This window comes from Ptychodera flava, chromosome 5 (assembly GCF_041260155.1).
Source record: "Ptychodera flava strain L36383 chromosome 5, AS_Pfla_20210202, whole genome shotgun sequence".
Taxonomy (NCBI): Eukaryota; Metazoa; Hemichordata; class Enteropneusta; family Ptychoderidae; genus Ptychodera; species Ptychodera flava.
The window spans coordinates 31,089,031-31,109,082 of record NC_091932.1 but is presented as its reverse complement, the minus strand read 5'-3'; the positions used below and the strand labels follow the sequence as shown (position 1 = coordinate 31,109,082).

General features: G+C 36.5%; 1 protein-coding gene across 1 annotated transcript in view; it reads right to left on the bottom strand.

Moving 5' to 3' along the window:
* The window catches only part of LOC139133501 (uncharacterized), a 44,953-nt gene extending 25,536 nt beyond the window's left edge, over positions 1–19,417 (bottom strand). Inside the window, exons 1-14 of the mRNA XM_070700135.1 lie at positions 19,231–19,417; positions 18,874–18,932; positions 16,003–16,089; positions 15,359–15,457; positions 14,367–14,486; positions 13,888–13,990; positions 13,154–13,278; positions 12,518–12,689; positions 10,728–10,856; positions 10,050–10,230; positions 7,147–7,256; positions 6,023–6,081; positions 5,307–5,393; positions 2,428–2,526 (exon numbers count right to left, since the gene is read on the bottom strand). Of these exons, the coding sequence (XP_070556236.1) occupies positions 2,428–2,526; positions 5,307–5,393; positions 6,023–6,081; positions 7,147–7,256; positions 10,050–10,230; positions 10,728–10,856; positions 12,518–12,689; positions 13,154–13,278; positions 13,888–13,990; positions 14,367–14,486; positions 15,359–15,457; positions 16,003–16,089; positions 18,874–18,932; positions 19,231–19,300 (1,500 nt within the window). The 5' untranslated portion in view covers positions 19,301–19,417. The remainder of the gene's footprint in view (positions 1–2,427; positions 2,527–5,306; positions 5,394–6,022; positions 6,082–7,146; positions 7,257–10,049; positions 10,231–10,727; positions 10,857–12,517; positions 12,690–13,153; positions 13,279–13,887; positions 13,991–14,366; positions 14,487–15,358; positions 15,458–16,002; positions 16,090–18,873; positions 18,933–19,230) is intronic.
* Between the last annotated feature and the right edge of the window lie 635 nt (positions 19,418–20,052).

Here is a 20,052-nt window from a genome sequence, read left to right as displayed (position 1 = left end):
CTCATTTAACCATCAAGACTGATTCGGTAGGCTTGAAATATGTATCATTTTGCCGAGATATGCAGACCAAGAATCATCGCGGTAGTGTCGAAGACGGAGAATTTAGCCAGTGTGGACGCATGTACGAGACGCCAACAAATTCGCTTTGTCCTGTCAGGTCATTCGAGCAATATTTGCAGAAGCTCAACCCCGACTGTCAAGCTTTGTGGCAACGGCCAAAATCGTCGATAAAAAGCCAAGATGTTGATATCTGGTACGACAACATTCCAGTCGGTAAGAATACCCTTGCGAACAAAATGAAAAAAATATCGATGGAAGCCGAGTGTTCTCATATCTATACCAACCACTGTCTACGCGCTACCACTGTGACAACATTGGACGACCAAGGATTCGAAGCCAGACATATCATGGGAGTTAGCGGTCATAAATCAGAATGTAGTATCAGGAGCTACAGTAGAGTCAGCGAGCAGAAAAAGAGACAAATCAGCCAAGCACTCTCAAGTAACTTCCAAGATAATTCGCCTGTAGAGCAGGAACCATCCTCGAGTGACCCTGTTCAACACCCAACCCCGTCTCTCGCTTCCTCGCCACGACGACAAAGTATTCAAGTCACGGACATGAATTCACCTGTCTTGCCGATCAATGTTCTATCTCAACAAGAAGTAACCCGTAGAAAAAAGACCATTAACTATCATTTTCATGGATGTGTTGTAAACATCCATAATAACTAGACATTCATGGATAGCATTGTCACTGCACGAAATAATACGTGCGTTCACTAGCCCGTGTTGGACACTGTTTCGGTCCCCAGTTCAATATTGTAAGCCTAATTATTTTAAAATTTCATGACATGTTACTGTTTAGAATACATTAAAGCACATAAAAACAATGATAACGTCATGAGCATGTGGTGTGTTATAAAACACCTATAACCTGGTCTTTATTCGGGCTATAGCGCCCGTTTATTACCCCTCGCGGCCGTGCGTTACCAGAAACACATCGCTATTCCCCTCGGCCTACGGCCTCGGGGAATAGCGATGTGTTTCTGGTAATGCACGGCCTCTCGGGGTAATAGACGGGCGCTATAGCCCTCATGACCAGGTAATAGGTGTTCAATATAAGCATACGTTTCATAGTCGAAATAGCGAGGGATGCAGGTTTACGGGGTTTCTTTGAATAATTACTTTATTTGATTGGTGATACTCACCAAGCAAAGTGAAGTCATTATATAAGCATAACATACTGATGTCACCAAGATTCTATCACCAAATATCCTAGCACACTGTTTAGATGCACGATTTGACCCCGAAGTAGCAGCTAGTGGCTTCCTGGTTAACAAGTGGCAAGTCTACTGTATAAGCCTTTTCCCTGATACACAAAGTCGCTGCAATATTTATATCCCATGACGCTTTGAGGCAAACGCCATCAGGTTGTGTGTGATGCTGATTTCATGTGTGGCACATATTTTATTAATAAATTCTATGATTAAAGGCAGTTTGCGCCTCGATAAACGACTCAAACTTTGGCTCTTTCCTAGATCAATCTTTCGACCACTTCACTCGCAATAAAGAATACGAATCAGGAGTCGGCCTGCAAAGTTTGGTATTCGAGAAACAAATCACCAAATATTTACCGATGTTTCAAAATTCAAAATGGCCACCATCCCTGTGCAATCTCTATGAAGGTAAACAAATTCCCGATTTTTACAAAACTAAGCCAGTTAGACTTTAACTCAACAAGCCCCTAAATGAGCACAGCAAGTGGTAGCAAAAGATAATATTATAAACTTTTGAGAGTTCTAACATCTGTCCCCGAATCGCATTCCACCTGAAGAAGAACTAACGACAAAATTCATATCATAACAAAGACAATCCAATAAACAAAGGAGCATCCAGAGCTGCATTGAAGGCAAAATACAACATCTTTTGTAGTGGCCGTCAAGATTCTCTCTAGCTTGAGAAAACACACCTTCAGCCTGGCGTTCATGATTTCTCGCTGATTTTGCATTTCGATACCTCAATGCCAACAGCTTCTGGTAAGTGTTGATTTTACATGTACTTAGAATGGCTCGATAAAGCTACCTACGTAGAGCTTGTCCGTGTAGCGACATAGCAATTCAACAAAATCTGTCTTTTGAATGAACGACATCGGCAATAAGTAGCGCGACCCTTGGTCACGTCATCTGGAACATTGGCCCCTGAAATGCCAAATGATTGTAAGGCTAATCCCCGGAGCTCTCTCTGGGTAAGGCCAAAAGTTTATCAAAAGTACTGATAAACTTTTCATAGGTTATGATCGTACACCATTTTATATTATTTGAAAATGGACGATTCGACGCAAATCAAAGAATTACATATTTATATTTATTTATATTTACATGGATATGTGTATACTTTCACCTGTGTATGTAACTTATTAGTAACTTACCATGAATAAAATTTCAAGCTCGTATTGAGCATCGATATCATAGTCTAAAAAGCCATTTGTGACCAGAATGCCATCGAGCCTCATCTTGAACCTGTCGTCCTACGAAAAGAAATTATAAACGATACTGATAATGAAAAAGGCAGTTCATCTTCATGATTTCTGACGATAATTGCGTAGGAACCATGTTGTTTGGCGATATAACCGAACTGATAGCTCTGGAACATACAGTGAGCTGTTCGTCAAAGCGGTGATCAAAACCAGCCGACCACTTTTATATTTCGGATGCTTGTAAATGGCGGTCACCCAAGGAGAACACTTGATGTGATTTTTTTAAAAATGCAACTTTTCATCTATTGCAATTATGAACGTCAGACTTGGACTCAATGGTTACATGGAGCAGAGTCTTATACAAACTAGAAAGCCGCACCAACCATATGTAGCTATTAATGAATGGAAAAAAGCATTAATAAGTATCAATAAAATAAACGAAAGGCATATATGCGGGTATTTCGATTTATTGTAATATAGGGATACTTCACAGATATACACCTGTTACAAAGGTGCTTTGATTGTTGTGAGTTCGAACCCGCTTGGAAACTAACACCGTATTGTCTACCTTAGGTTGGTAGCTCTGCTAATGGACAAAATATGTCTACGAGGCTGTATTTCGCCCAGTTTAAGCAATGTATTCATTGCTTGAATTAAGTTTGTGTGCGATGTGTGATAGCGAGTTTACAAGCGTGAGTACGAACTCTACAGAGTGTGGAGGGGTCGCACTCAGAAAAATTGTAACACCTTAGCTCGGTTATTGAACCACTCTCTTTTGAGAGTAGGGATTTGGCCGAGCTGTTCTGTCTGTGGCTTCTCCGCAAAGTGGCTGGCTGCAGCACGTATGTTGTGAGTTCGAACCTGCTTCTAAACTTACGGCATTTGTTATGCAAATTACAAAGGCGACAGTGCCTTTGAATTTTTGCAACAACGTTGCATGTCTGAAATGATGTACTGGGATGACAGGCAAAGGAAATGATGGCCAATGAAAATGCAATTTCGTTGAATTTTTATCATATTGTATCAATCACAATTATGCAGATATTATGTCTCCTCCTTTCAGAAAACCCATATTGGTCAATTTTAGCAAGGTAAGGTCTGCAAGTATCGACCACAAATGACGAGAAATTCACTTCATAGGCAGAATCTTGAAAAATACTCCTTTTTCATCGGGTTAATGAAAATTATTCCTGAATAAAAATAACGTATTGGCCTCTAGCCTTTGTTATTGGACTACAGACTTTAGAAAATGGCAGCCCAAGTGGACTACCAATTTTATGAGAAAAGGTTAATCTTTAGCATGGGGCTTGCAATACTGGACGCTGGGCAGCACAGTTGCTGTTGCAACGATAATGACGGCATAATAACTACCTTAGAGAATACAGTGGGTTGTTATCATTGAAAATGCAAAGTGTGGTGTACAAAAATTGCCAATCATGGCCAACATTTTGACAAATTAAATAGGAAATCTATACCTACCCGGGTCTGACAAGTGTGTATCAGTGACAAGTGCGCATCAGTGGGTTACTGAGTAAACTGGATGATTGAATTTATTGTCCATGCAAATTGTAGTGGCACTACTAATGTACATAGCACATGACAATTATTTTTACTTATTTTTTTATCATGAATCGATACTATTATTAACCATGTAAGCGAGGACTGTGCATCGTCATACGTAAATAAATTTTTTAATTATAACCTCTGGGGCGACAATAAGGGCTGAGCTCTATATGGTATTAATTAAATCATTAAGATCTAAATAATGAGTCGATTTGGATACAATCCTGATAAAAACCAGATTGGCGGCTATTGCAAAGAGAAGCCAATATATTACCTTTAACGAGGATATACTTGAAGTTTTGATACGAAATATGTTTTAAGTGATATTAAAAATGATTAAAATAATTATTCTAATAGAGGAACACAAGACTTCCATCTGACTGGTTTGAAACATGACTTTTAAATATTATTTCTGATATGTCAATTGAACACCAACAGCTGTATTGATGCTAGTGATTGGATTCATGGTTTTGTCTTCAATTCATATCTATCGTATGATCGAAACTACCCTTTTATGTGTAGTTTAGTTTATGTGTTTATTTCGATAATATTGGAAGCTTGAGCACGGGGACAGATGAGGGCTCCATTACTGTAGCGCTATCCCTGACGAAATGTGACTTCTACTCGTATGAAATACACGGGTGTTAACTTTGAAGACTGGGAGTCTCTACTTTGTTCAGGTATCCCAACGACCTCGGGCGAGGTAATATCCCAAAGGAAGACAACTGTTGACTGAAACTTGTTAATGTTCCTTGCTTGGTAGCTTTGTCTCAAATTGTTCATTTTATAAACATATTATTTACATCATACATTTATTATGATTACTTTGTTGGTTTATCTGTTCGAAATAAATGTGCTTATTACTGCATATCTGTATGGGTATTTTAAAGAGACCTTTGAAATGTTCTCAAGTGAAAAGGAGTTCCCTACAAGTTTGGCTAATTTTGCTAGGCCTGCACCAAAAAAGTAATAAATGTATTTGTCGTAAGGATCTTGCAGCTTTTTCCTTTCCCCCAAGTTTCCTTTTTCCTCAAAACATTGCTGATTTTTAATTTCTGTTTTTCGAATAGACTACAATCATTGCAAAATACCTTATTTCGTCATAATGCAGAACCGATTTGGGCGTGACTTCTTTATCCATTATAAATGTCCGCCTTCGCTTAAACCTGCAACGATTCATTTTCTAAAAACCTATTTTGGAACTCATGGATAAAAGTAATGACATTCCAACGTTTCCTGAGAAACCTTATCAATTTTCACATATTTACCTTGTTTCCTGACAGAATCTGGAACGAATGTACGTTGTTTCCCAAAGTGTCTCGAAAATTAAACACTTCCTCGCCACGCCTTGAGCTCTACAAGACAGTTTAAAATTGTGTTATACATTACAGTCATCAGGCAGCTATTTGTCAACTATGTACATGTTGGATCTTGGAAAGTTACTCATGATTTTAGTTTAAGATAACAAGCTAATTATAACCAAAAAGGATGTGTGCTTTGATAGCATGTAATCAAAGCCTCTTTTGATAGCACGCACTGTACTTCTTATTGCTAGTTCTGTATTAAGAATTAGACAATAGTACGATTTTAAATATAATTCTATCGAAAAGCAACTCTAGAAACTCTTTGCATCTCGCGATCTATAGTTGCAATAAGTTGATATTGAACTTTTACTGGCTTTTGATGGCAAAAAATACCAAAATCTCTACCTGTTCACAAAAACAAACTAAAGTTTGAAAGACTTCAAAACAATACACGTAAAAACAATAAATGTTAATCATTAACCCTGTATGTGTAAAAAGAAGCTTTTACTGACCTTGTGAAACTAAAGTTGTTAACAATTTAGTGTTAATAATTAATCAAAAATGCCCACATCACATCAAAGATTTATAGGCGTAAGTGAAGAACATTTAAATTCTACACTCAGGCTACTTCTACCTTTTTCTGCGGTTGAAAGAACACTTATAATTTCGGGGTTACTTACTTCTGGTATGTAGACAGTGAAGTTAAAGTTAGCGTCTCCTTCAACTGGCTTCGAAGAGGCTGTAATTGTATAATACATAATTATTAAATACACATAAATATATAAATACTAACACACACACATACATACATACATACATACATACATACATACATACACACATACATACATACATACATACATACATACATACATACATACACACATACATATATATATATATATATATATATATATATATATATATATATATATATATATATATATATATATATATATATATATATATATATATATATATATATGAAAGTCCGGAGCTGGATTATTATATTAAAACATTTATTCGCTACTCAGAGTTTCGTGCATCTTACGATGCAGTCATCAGGCATCATGTTTGATGGCAAAAAATTTCGTGCATCGTAAGATGCACGAAACTCTGAGTAGCGAATAAATGTTTTAATCTAATAATCCAGCTCCGGACTTTCATCTATCTATAGCTCTAGTTCAACTATGGAGCACTCTGCCAGTCCGATGAAGACATCAATCTACGCCCTGCTCATATATATATATATATATATATATATATATATATATATATATATATATATATATATATATATATATATATATATATATATATATATATATATTAGGTAAGGCATCTTATCTGCCACATAATTAGAAGTAATATTTTGCTATCTTTTTGATCAAAGACAATCCATCATATACAATAAAGGAGTACGTTGCGACGTTGCGATAATATTGTAGAAAGTTTTAGAAGTTTGAGAGATACCCTTCGATTTTCATGCCGTTGAGTACTAGCATTATGAGATCATATACGATTATAATCCGATCGATACAACAGAACGATTTTCACCAGTGATGGCTTCCTTCAGTCATTATTCTTTTTGAATGAAAATAAATTTATCTATAATCTACTCGTCATCACCAGTCGTCACAGTCATCACACACTTACTTTCATCATGGACTGTAGAAATAAGACTATGTAATCTTAAAGACCAAATTTTTACAAACAAAACTAGAGGAAACCAGTGCAATACAGTTGTATGCGTTATGTTTGCTATCAGATTCACTTATTAGATACAAAAATATCAAGTAGTCACCCGCATAAGTGAGAGTAGCTTCAGCAGTGTATTCCACTCCATCTTGATCGGTGACTGAACATCGGTAGGTACCAACTCGATCTCCATCGAAGTGAGTTATTGTCAGTTCACTGAAAGATAAGAAGACAGATGTTTGATTAAAATAAATAACTGACCATTTATTATTCAAAGGGAAGGGAAAGTTGAAAACGATTTATGCATCAATCTTCTTTCTAACACACGCCTTGATGACATATGCTAAGCCGACCACAGTTTGTTCGAGCGGTTCAATATTTTTAAGATTGTTAGGGTATCCATCTTCCCAACAGGTATACTTTGTCACATATGGCTTAAAACCAATCATAAAATTTTCGTTCTTTAACTCGTTCATCATGCCATTCCTCAGCCCCAGGCTCTATATCCGTCAGGCAACTCAGTCCTTCACTAGTTGAAGTCTTTAACTCTTTTGGTTGATCTTAAGGCATTTGTTCAAGGGATGCTGATAATGAAGTCGGCGATGATGACAACTAACCTTACTAATCCACTGGTAACTGACCAATGAGCTGCCTAAGTGCACCGAGCTGTCTCATCGCATGGGGAATCAAACTTATTTCATTAGAGTAATTCATAGAGAGCTCAGAACTTACCGATGCACGCACTAGCTATATGAAAGAGGGATGTTACAAGTGGCGGATTAGCTTCTCAAAATAATGGCAAAATAAGGCTCCTTATTTGAGCATATTCAACACTTTCGAATAATGCCATTGAAAGAGTCAGATCAGACACGATCATTAATAAGAATATTAAGTATAACGAAGGTTTTATTGATTCTATTCGGCAATCATTAATTGTAGAATCAACAAAACAGTAGACTTTTTGGAATCCTGGTTATTGAAAATTTAGCATGACGATATTGCAAATAACATGTTTGCTGTAAAATGTAGGTTCTCCATGTTGGAAAGAGGTAATTCAACACTGATTAAGCTATAGGTCATAACAAGATATTAAACAATGTCACTCACGCTTTGAAATTACTTATAATGATGATGTTGAAATTTAAAGGCTACAAAAAGAAGTCCATGAAATGAAAAGACTATCATCAAAATGAGAATAACTATGATGTGCCATTCCCTTTTACAATTGCAGTACTGTCAGTGGACGCCGTAATGAAGGCTCCGCAAGCACTGTCTGCAGGGCCAGATCCGATCCGTGCACATTCAAAAAGCTGATTAATCGCCTCTTTGGCAGCAGCATCAGCATCAGAAGCCATCAGCAGAGAGGGAAGAAACAAGATATTTTGTGAAGGTGCAAAAGACATAAGTAAGGATGAGATTGGAATAATAAATAAGAGAAAGCCAAGAGCTGGAATAAAAAAGGCAACTAAAAGGCCTTTCAAATATATGGAGCGATTATCTGAGCTTGTATCAGTAACAACATAACAGGTAAGAATGTTCCGAGGTTAATCTCATTAGAAATCGTGATTGACTCTGTACGATAACCAAGTCTCGAGCTCAAGAATGATTTCGTTTTCACAAGTGAATTAAAAAAGTCACAGTGTGCATGGCCTACTTACAGAGGGTTTACGCTGCTTTAATTACTACCCAATATGTAAATAAGAAAGGATGAATACTTTGTTTACTATTGTAGAAGATTACAAACGATGCATTTGCAATTTGGTCTACGTTAACGGAAGTGACTCCATTCTAGGCAGCAGGCCGAATGCTGCTGAAGCAGACAGAGAATAGAACTTAAAATGTACACCTTATTAAAGGTCCAGATGCTGAAAGTGACTCAATAAAAGCCACAAGCAGTAACGTCTGGCAGTATCAGCTACAGGGCTCATTAGAGGGGATTTACATGATATTTCAATGCTTGGACAATAGTTGTCAAGTCAAAGTCAATGCAAAAGAGAAGAGAAAAGTATGACTTTAGAAGTGAAGGTCTTATACAGATAAGAGAAAGGCAAAATCGAGTTTAGAACAAGTTTGTGAAGATGCTGAGAGGTATTTTAATCAACAACAAAGAATTTATGATTATGATTAGCGAAAAGATACTGATAAGGACAGTCAGTGTTATGCAGAAATCAGTACAGGTAAAGCAGGTGAAGATGGCCATTGCGGAGTAACCAAGTCACCGATGACAAAAACAGAATCTAACATCCGATATATCCCTCTTCAACAGCAGAAGGTGGCGTTATTCCGATAAAATAGGTGTAAAGAAAATGTCTGATGAGAGAATGTATACAAGTCTCTCAGAAAGCAAAGTGATATCTCTGAGTTTTGTATCAAACTGGAATGGCGCTTTCTTAGAATGGCAAAGCACATTTCTAGGGTAAATCTAATAGGGCATCGATTGCAAGATGATAACTTGTACTACAATATCATCTATTTCACCAAAGTCTGCTAGAGGATCAACTTGTTCAAAATAGTTGATATTGATCATGTTAATAAGATAAAGGGTTCACGAATAGCTTCATCACCTCTAAGAAAGTTGGATGCTTTAGTTATTTAAAGACATAGGAAATAGGAATATTTTTCATAGCAGCATGGAAAATCCATGTTGAAATGCGACAGCACAAAGACACCTCACCCGCCATTCCATTCCCTTTGGCCATAATGATCATCAAGCTACTGATTGCCCCTTTAGCCCCTTGTGGCCACTAACGTTATTAGTGACCTATCCCAGCCCAAGAGACGGCCTGCAATCTCGTAGGGGGTCCATATTCAGCAGAACTTAGGTCAGAAGAACAGTACCCCTCGCATGATCACATCATCATTGTATGATAGTCATGCGCGCTTATAAACCCGCAATCGAATTGTAAAAATATGATATTACCCTCTTCAATATGAAAGGAGAGAACTATTTTATCAGAATGATATGACTCTCTCCAGTCAGATAGCACCAACTAACATAAAAAGACGTACCTTCTGTGCGGTTTATGAGAGACCTGCTCTAATGGAGCCTTTAGAGTTCTTCTTGATACTCCATTGAAAAATGTCCAGACTATCCCATATGCAGATTTGACCTCAAAGTTGTAATGACAGGAAAGATTGAACGTTTGGCCGTAGGACAACTCAGCACCTGCAGGCAATACCCATATACGGCCTGGAGGCACAACAAAGGAAATGTATATTGTATTTTCAGGAAAATATATATTGATTTGCTTGGTAAATTTGACAATACTCATTGCACTATGGCAAGTAAACATACTTTTTAGGTTGCTTCAGGGCTACACAACGTTCTAACATCAGCAAGAAACTTATGATGATAAACATCATTAAACAAAAGTGAAGTTTTAAAGATGGTAACATAGGTTTTCTGAGAATGACAATACCATATTTTCACTTGAAGCAGATTGGGGTCGTTTCGTCCATACTTGCATATATACTTCCGTGAATTTTTCCATCGGAAATACTCATCAGGGGAAAAATGGAGGTAATCAGGACTGAAGTGCTACCTAATAGTATTTAGTAAACTAAGCTATGTTATCGCAGTTTTGACTGTTTCTTTGTTGTTATTTTTGAATTAGTTCTTTAAATAATTAACTCCCTGAAATAAAAATTTAAAGATTTCACATGCTCTTGGTAACCAAATTCCTTTACCCATATCACAAGCAGGTCCTGTCCATCCTTTTGAGCATTTACAAGCACCATTGAACCCATGGCAAGTAGCACCGTTCTGACATATGCAGTCTTTATCACATAACATACCATATTTACCTTCCGGGCAGCCTACAGAACACAATGTTAGATAATGGAATAGATAAAGAGCTTTTAATGATGTAGATTTCAGAATCTGTTGAGAACATAAAGCTCATTTTATAGGTATTCCTTACTGTATGTTAGGCCACTATCATCATGATCACAAACTTCTAGCCCTAATCATATTTTACTGTCAAGAAAATGCTAGGGAGTTTCAAAGTGAAAGAAATACTATCTGAACAGAGCCTTACTCCACCACTGCCCTTAGACATCGATGGCAATATGTCAACATTGGCTCAGTTGAGTCTACCGTCATCAAATTCTGAATGACGTTGCAGTTGGCAGGAGGGAGAAAAATTAATGTTTAAAAAGTTATGATTTTCTTATAACATCTTGCAAAATCATATTTAAGCTCATTGCTGTTTTTATGGACATGATTTGCGCAGACTTCACCTTCCTTAGCTTAAATTCCTAGCCCAATCTAATATGAAACAAGATGACTTTTCAAAGCTTTGATAAATCCACACATGGACATCTTTGCACTCTTAAACCTGGTCCTCTTACAGCCACCAGACACTTTTGTTATAGAATTTTCAATATCCCTTTCGTTGATAAGAATTGATATTTCTACAACAGCAACATTAGTGGATAGTATGCGAGGCGCACACTTGAATAACCATTGCCGTTTGCAATGTATGTATTAGACTGCAGAGCCGCATTTAGGCCAATAACAGCTTTGCCTTGATAATGAAACGATGATATTGTAATTGAATCTTGTCAAAATTGTGAGCGTAGTTTGTGACTTTATGTCACTATTGATGTAGTTATACCGACAGTACCTCATCAAAAAGCTAGTAAGTATTTGGACCCTTGCTCTCTGTACAACGCTTTAGATAAAGGGACAAAAATGAGCATAGAAGGAAAAGTATTGATTCATTATCAATTTGCATTTGCGATTACATGTAAGAGGTTTCCTTGTCGTTATGTTTTTATGTTTAAGTACTTTAATTTGTAATAGGATGAACAAAAATGTAATCAAACAAAAACAATCTATAGCATATACTTGATTTACTACAAAGCCGACGTTGACAGCTATAATTCTTAAGATAAGTATTTACTTTTTCTCAAAGGAGTGTTATCGTCGGTTTCCATATACGATACATGACAGTATAGGGGACAATATATAGGAAAATTTATCGTGCTGGTCAGTTTATATGAATCGTACAGATAAATTTTAGAACCTGCAAGGACTTTTTGAAATTTAATGGGTAATTATTTTTACGCTTCCCTTTCGACGAATTCTTATCAATAGAATGCATCCATAAAATCGACAAATACATGTCCGAGTACAAACAAAGTATGCTTTTTATCGACTTTACGTCTCGTATAATATTACCGGTTTGGAAAAAGCTCTAGAGGAATAAATGATTGAACTAAAAAGATCCATTCGTTGTTAACTACTAATGCCGGGATTTATTTTTTCTGACATGTGGTGATGCACTGTGACGTACAAATTTCCAAAATTTACTTTTACCAAATAAGACATTGATACATTTCAAATAGTGAGGAAGACTTCGGGAGTTAAGCGATATTTTAAAAAACAATATTCGACTGTTAGCAAGAATAATTGAAATTAAATGGTATTTCATGAAATGGAGGTAAAGGCAATGTTGTAAAAATATTAAGCTCACCATGACTGACCACTTTTAAATCCACTTTACTAATGCCGAATGCTTTGACAGGAGAGTCAGCAGATAGACGTACATCAAAAGGTGCACCTGTAGAACTTTCCCGGATCGAAAATTCCCCGAGACAATCAGAGCGCACAAACGTACCCTTGGCAAATCTCTCAGGGAACGTATCCTGGGGAAAGCAGACATGCGTAAGTTATATGGTTTCATTCTCTCTTAGCCTAACTCATATGATGGCGAGTAGAAAGGTTAATATCTTTTTGACACACACACACTCTCTCTCTCTCTCTCTCTCTCTCTCTCTCTCTCTCTCTCTCTCTCTCTCTCTCTCTCTCTCCCCCATAATGTCATGACGTCTTTGTTTTTGTCATTGTAAGGTTTTTGACAGATATCCGTTGTTTTTTTACGATCTAGAAAAATACTTTGCTTATTTTATGAATCAAAATATCTTTTGTTATTACAATATCGAGCTATGATTAGATCTTTTTACTCAACTTTACCTCTTATGTATGTATATGTCATTTGTTGGAGTTTGCATACAACGAAATCACTTTCATGTATTCAATAATCAATATTTCCCTATAGTAGACTTAAATCAGAGCAGTAGACGCCAAGATCCCTCAAAATTTTACGTACCCTACCACTGTAGAACTTCAGTTTGGGTTCTCGGAGTGGTGGTCCCTCTACTTGGCTGAGTGTGTATGGTACATCGCAAATGGCTGAGAACGGATAAACTACATCAATGAAGACGTCGATGCCACCTTATATAATTTAAAAACGTCAACATGATTTGAGGAGTACGATTACACACATGGTCTTTAGCTAGGATTAGGGTTGCCGATGTTTGCCATTAGATGTTACATCATCCAATGGGCAACATTTTAGACTTGTCTACAGCACGACAGTGACAGCAAAAGACTGACATCGACATGTGCAATTAGCTGAGTCATGTATTGTACTTTAGTGAGATTCCGAATTTGATTTGAAACTGCTACAGTTCTTTAATGGTCGACAATGATAAACTATTGATAGTTTTTCAGGTTTTCTTGTTTGATGATGAGAGGGTAACTTAAATTTCACAGCTTTGAAAATTGCGCGAGAGCTAATACGATGCTCTTGTGTATCAGTTATGTATATTGGTATAATAATTTCCAAGTGACGATATTTAATGTTTTGCCATTTATTGTTTTCTAACCTCGACACATAGTTCCTTGCATTATATTATATCGCTCATTTTTTCAATTTATTTGAAATTATAACAGTACTTTATTCAAATAAACTCATAATTGCTATTCTTTATTGAATTTCTTATCGATATACAATTGCGTATTCAATAGATCATTATTAATGATAGATTAAAATTTACTTACAATGTGCGTTGTCGGTGTTTGATTCCCGAATCAGTTCTCTTAATTTAATGCTTGCTATCGTTTCGCCAATAACTACCTGCACATCGAACAAGGAATGATCACTCTGCAAAGGAATTATTGCGAAATTCATGTGATTTTTAAAACCTGATTTCCTGCTTCAAATAATTAAAAATAACGATGTCAATAATGCTAATTCTTTTAATGTTTATTTTAAGACTTATACATCCTATTTCAGCTGCCAATGTAATGCAAAAACGGATAATAATTATCACAGGTATTGGTAAGAAGAAGGCCCAGACAAAGATCCTGCAAGTACGACACTTGCTATTACTTAGCCGGTATTAATCTAGATGTGACCAACGAAGATTGGGAACATCGTTTTGTACGAATGATTGAGTAAAGTAGGTTTTATCCAATTTTCACTGCTAAAAATTATCAATATAGTTTTTCAGCGCAAAGCACTATAAAGAACCACCTACAGGATTTTTAGGAAGACCTGCGTAAACTGGAGTTTCACACGTTGAGTTGTAAAATGGTGGCCAATCGCCCTCTTCTAGCAGAGTCACCGTCAAAGTCGCCTCATTGACGCTTATAGTGTCCTGTTACAGATGTAGTCAAAAGAAAATGACAGCTGAAAATTCTTAGTTGTTTCCCATTTGGTATTGTACTTCCTGCGGGACACTATAAATGTTGGTCTAGCAGATACCCTTAAATAGAAAATACATGTAGATTACTTCCACAAGGGTGTGGGTGGAAGTAAATTTGCTGATCAGCATATAGATATCTAAATGCGGAAGACTTAATACTCTGCGCTCTCATTATATGGTAAGGACGTACGATTCAATTTCAAGGTTGTGTTGAAATTTGATAAATAATATTTGCTTTTGTGGCGACAATTTTGGTTTCAAAATGTTGCCATCAAAACAAATATTATTTATCAAATATAGCACCCACTATATGTATACAAATAGAATGGTACGTCCCAACCATATAAATGAGATTGTACAGCTAAATATCCTTTTAGTTCTGTCTGAAGATTGCAGATGCACTGTTCGTGATCCCTGGGGTCACCTTTGTGTTGGTCTGTAAGAGGATTATGGTGGTGTGATAGCCTTTTGTTTTCCATTGAAATTGTAATCTTGTGGGTAAATTTTCTGATGAGACAATCTGGTGCCAACACAGGCCTTTAAATAACAGATATTATAACTTTGTACTTGAAGATAGATAGATAGATAGATAGATAGATAGATAGATAGACAGACAGACAGACAGACAGACAGACAGACAGACAGACAGACAGATAGATAGATAGATAGATAGACAGACAGACAGATAGATAGATAGATAGATAGATAGATAGATAGATAGATAGATAGATAGATAGATAGATAGATAGATAGATAGATCCGCAAATGTGTGGCCTTACGTAGATGCTTACAGTGCAGTAGTTTGAGTTGAAGTTTTTCCTTACCGTGAATGAAACATGTAGCTTGTAATGAGTTTCTATATCATAGTCTAAAAAGCCACGTGTGACCAGCATGCCATTGGGCATCATCTCAAATCTGTCGTCCTACGACAAGAAATTATTGAATATGACTATGTCTATATAAGTATATATTGACAAATGAAAAGTCACGATTACTGAATATAGTAAATAATCTATTCCATTCCTGATAATAACTTCATTACAGGAATGTAAACGGCAACTCTGAGTTCAGGGGCTGATACATGTACCCAGAGATTTTAATGTTGAATTTGCTGACGTACACCATATGAATGATATTAATCAATTCACCAGTCTATGTTGTTTGTTTATCAGTTTGAAATATCTGTGATTCATGCGGCTTTAGAGAAGACCTTCAAATTTCCGTAGGTAAAAAATGACATGCCTTCGAGTTCGGCTGATTTAGTGTTTGTTCCTTTGATCGTGCGGCAGTTTCTGTTCCCTATTTCATTTTCCAATTTCTGTTCAACATTTGAAATAATTCCAGTATGCAAGACCAAACGTAGTGTATTTTTCCGCAAATCTATTTTCATAACTCGTGAATATTAAGTACCGGGCTTCGACTTGTTTACGGCCTCATGAAAATATTCAAGTCATTTTCGTGTGTTTACCTTGTTTCCTGACAGAATATGAAAGGAATATACGTCATTTCCCAAAGTGTCCTGAAAATTAAACACTTTCTCTCCTGGCCTTGAACTCTGCAAGCCAGACAGAGAAAAAATACTGTTATTCATCATATTTTTTTAATACTCGCCAATTTTGTGCCCCTTAGTCCTAAACCATAGTTAGGAAAGGGGCAAAAATCCAAAGGCGATTTATGGTTGAAAAATTTGTCAGTATTCTTGTATACGTAAAATGTCTCTTTTTATTAGAGAGACACAAATACTTTAAAACCTACCTGACATTTAATGGCGATGATTAAACAATAAAAGGTAGGGAACCACGCTAAACCGGGCGCGTAATCAATGTCAATATTCGAACTCCCCATTTTGGATTCGTGTTTCCCATTTTCATCTTTCGAAATCTCATTTTTGACTAACTCGCCATTTTTGACTAACTCATAGAGGTTTTATTTTACCGTCAGTTAGCATGCATCTGTATGCTACTACCTGAAAGATTTTTCGATGCGGCCCTTCAATAATTTTTTTTCATAACGGAATATCTATTTTGAGCAATTAAAAGTGTCATAAATATTATGTGGTTTTAAGTTCAAAACAAAAATAAATAGAAATCACACACTCACTACCGGTATTTGTGAAGGTGCAAATTTCAATCGGAAATATGGTAAAGTTGTCAAAGGAAGCACTGAAAACTGATTTCTGAAAGGGTAATTAAATTTCCTATCATATATCCTTCTTCATAAAATGACAATGAAGTGACTCCAGATGGGTTGCTAATTAGGTAGGCTTTCCATTTGTATATGGGCCGTGTCAAGCATAAATCTACTGGATGGTAATGGATACAATGTTGCAAAATAAAAATTGCTTGTTTTTGCATTACCATCGCGAACCTGTCGGCGATAAGATCGTGCTCGTGCCTTTTCTCTAAGTCCTCTTTGAATTAAAAATTTTGCGGTAAGAATTATACCTAAAATGAATACTACCGAGGTGCGCTGAAATGCAGTCACTATAACATAATTTATAGAGTGTTTCTATAACAATATTCGTCAGAGAATTCTTATTAAAGGCTACTTCTTTTCCTTGAACCTAAAACGGTGCCAAAGAGACATTTTCAGTGTTTCAAATTAAATTTATTCAACTCAAGATCCAGATACAAGTATCATGATATCATAAGTAAATTCTGTCCAGAAATGGGCAAGAAGTTCCGCCCTGTTCACATCTTGAAATTGATTACTGAAATTAAATCACCAGTTTTGGATGTAATCCTGCATGCATGATATTTTTCACATGGTTGATATTCCATTTACTAAGATTTATGTTTTCTTCAGAAAAGGCTTTGTTCCAAATCACATAAAAGTTTTCTAAACACTATGCTTTGCGCATGATTTTGAAAAGGCCGCTCTAATATTTTTCATGAATATTTTTATGTAAATTGATGTTTTTGAATAGGACCGAAAATACTTCAGTTTGGTAGAAATGTACACCATTTCTCTAAACATGGACGTTTCAAAAGTAGGATGTTACATATTTAAATGTTTTGACATATACTATGTGTGTCTGACAAATTGGTGTCCGATAGGGTTGGGACACTGAAAATGAACCAGTCATTAAATCGATAGTCATCATGGCCACGTGAATGGACAGACTTTCATATTTTTTAAACCTTTTATCACTTCTTAAAACTATAACATATTATAATACAAAGTAAAAATTCAGCAGTATATACCACTGCATATACATTGGCAACAGAACCGGATCGGCAGCTGCCGATCTTATCCCGGCGAAGAATGTGCGGGGATTAGATCGGCAGAGGATAAAAACTGCACTGCGCCGGTTCACATTTTCGTGGACCCTATCTATATATAGCATCACACAGGAATGACCAGAGAAATCCGATAACGTCATGTGACGTATCTATGACGCCTTCTGACGTAGAATGGCCAAGAAGGAAAAATGTGGCTAACTATGCTGAAGCAACTTAGGGATGCCTGCACAAATACTGTACTGAAGACCGCTAAGAAAAAACGTCGATGGTGGGACTTCCAATGGGAGTTCAAACATTGTGGATACGAAAGTAGAGAGTGCGATGTACGAATCCAAAATGGGAGTTCGAAAGTTGAAAATTGCGAGTTCGAAAGTTGAACATTGCGTTTATAAATCCCAAATGGGTAGTACGAATCCAAAATGTTGAGTTCGAAAGTTGAAAATTGCGTTTACGAATCCAAAATGGGGAGTACGAATCTAAAATGGGGAATACGAATCCAAAATGGAGAGTTCGAATATTGGCCTACGCACCATACTAAACCGGTATGCATAGCAAATACATTCAATGGGAAGTGTTGACTGCACGTAATCGCAGGTCATTGACATCTTCTTACTTCACCCGTTTTCATTTCTCACTTACACGAATTTTTGAATTTTGATGGCCATTTCTGTTTACATGCAAAGATCGCGTTTAGCCTTCGTCTGAGCAATGCATAGTGTATTACAACAGTATACGTCCTTCAAAATAACTATATCGAAAACCAAATGATGAAGTTCATTTAAAATCGGTGCCCCCGGTTACAAAAAGATTAAACTGAAGTGTTTTTCGAGCCCACCACCAGGAAATATAACCACTCATTATTTTCACGCTGACGATGCAGGGACCCCGACTGCGTCCTCAAAAAGGAAAATAGACACAATGCCGGATTTCACAATTTTGGAAAGCAATATCTGTTTTCAGTTCCACATAGAAAATGTAACCTAAGGCTTCCGAAACAAAGCTAACCTTTGGGAGCATAGGTCAAAGAGATATAAATCCACGTTACTTCAACCTTCCTCTGTAGTTAAAAACACACGAATATTTCAGAAATTACTTACTTCCTGTATGTTGACGGTGAAGTTGAGAGTAGCATCGTATTCATAAGGCTTCGAGCAGGCTTCGGTGAGAGAGAGAAATGTTATATGTGAGCTAATTTACAGGAAAGAAATTTGGATATCAATATGTCAACTTTATCAAAATTGTTGACGTGATTATGCCACATGTACCTCAATTCTGTATCAAATTCGAAATCATAACGTTCCACCCATTCACTCAGCGGCGTCACTCAAATATAGTCATCGGTTGCATTCTGTGAGCCAAGCTCACCCTGAAGTATAACACCACGCTGAATGACGACCTTGATAACTATTATAGAGCCAATATTAGTGAGTGAGGCACTCTTAACACATACTTACCTCCGATGAATAACCTGATAAGAAAAAATACACACAAAACACGCCACACTTCTAGTCGGACCGTCTTCATAATGGACCTTTCATAACGGCGTATGCTTCGTTTGGCTTGCTTCTGCCAAATTCAAATGAGGATGCTATCCGCACCGTGCACCTGAAAGTATGTGCATAACATGTGACCAAATGCAAACAGAAACTGGAATTTCCAGCTATATGTCACTTATATATACAATAGCTGTACAAAAGTCAACGGGACGCGTGTGTTCAATACAATACAATTCTTTTCGATAGTAACTTTGCTGTACAAGAATTTAAAGACGCTTGACAGTAGGAAAGTAGGAACCAATATTAACCGAAAATGCTAATGCTTCCAAGACTCATCAGCTTTGAGAGGGACCTTTAAAGGTACAAAGTCGGCCATTTTTCATGAATTTTGTTTGATACGAGATACTGCTTATATTGTTTGACATCTGAAACATATTAATGAATGGGTGACCATGCATATATTCGACCCCGGTTTTAGACAAGATACATGAAACCAATGACCATTACTTCATTTTCGCGATGGTTTCATTTAATTTGTCTAAAACCGGGATCGAATATATGCATGGTTACCCATTCATTCAGTATCTTTCAACATGTCAAACAATATAAGTAGTATATATGGCACCGAACAAAATTCATGAAAAATGGCCGACTTTGTCCCTTTAATATGTAATATATAATGAACTTTACCCTATATATGTTTAAGTTCACGTAAATTCATGAATCTCTCGGGAGAACTGCTTTTACACATTTTTGTGTAATTTGAGCAACGCACGATAA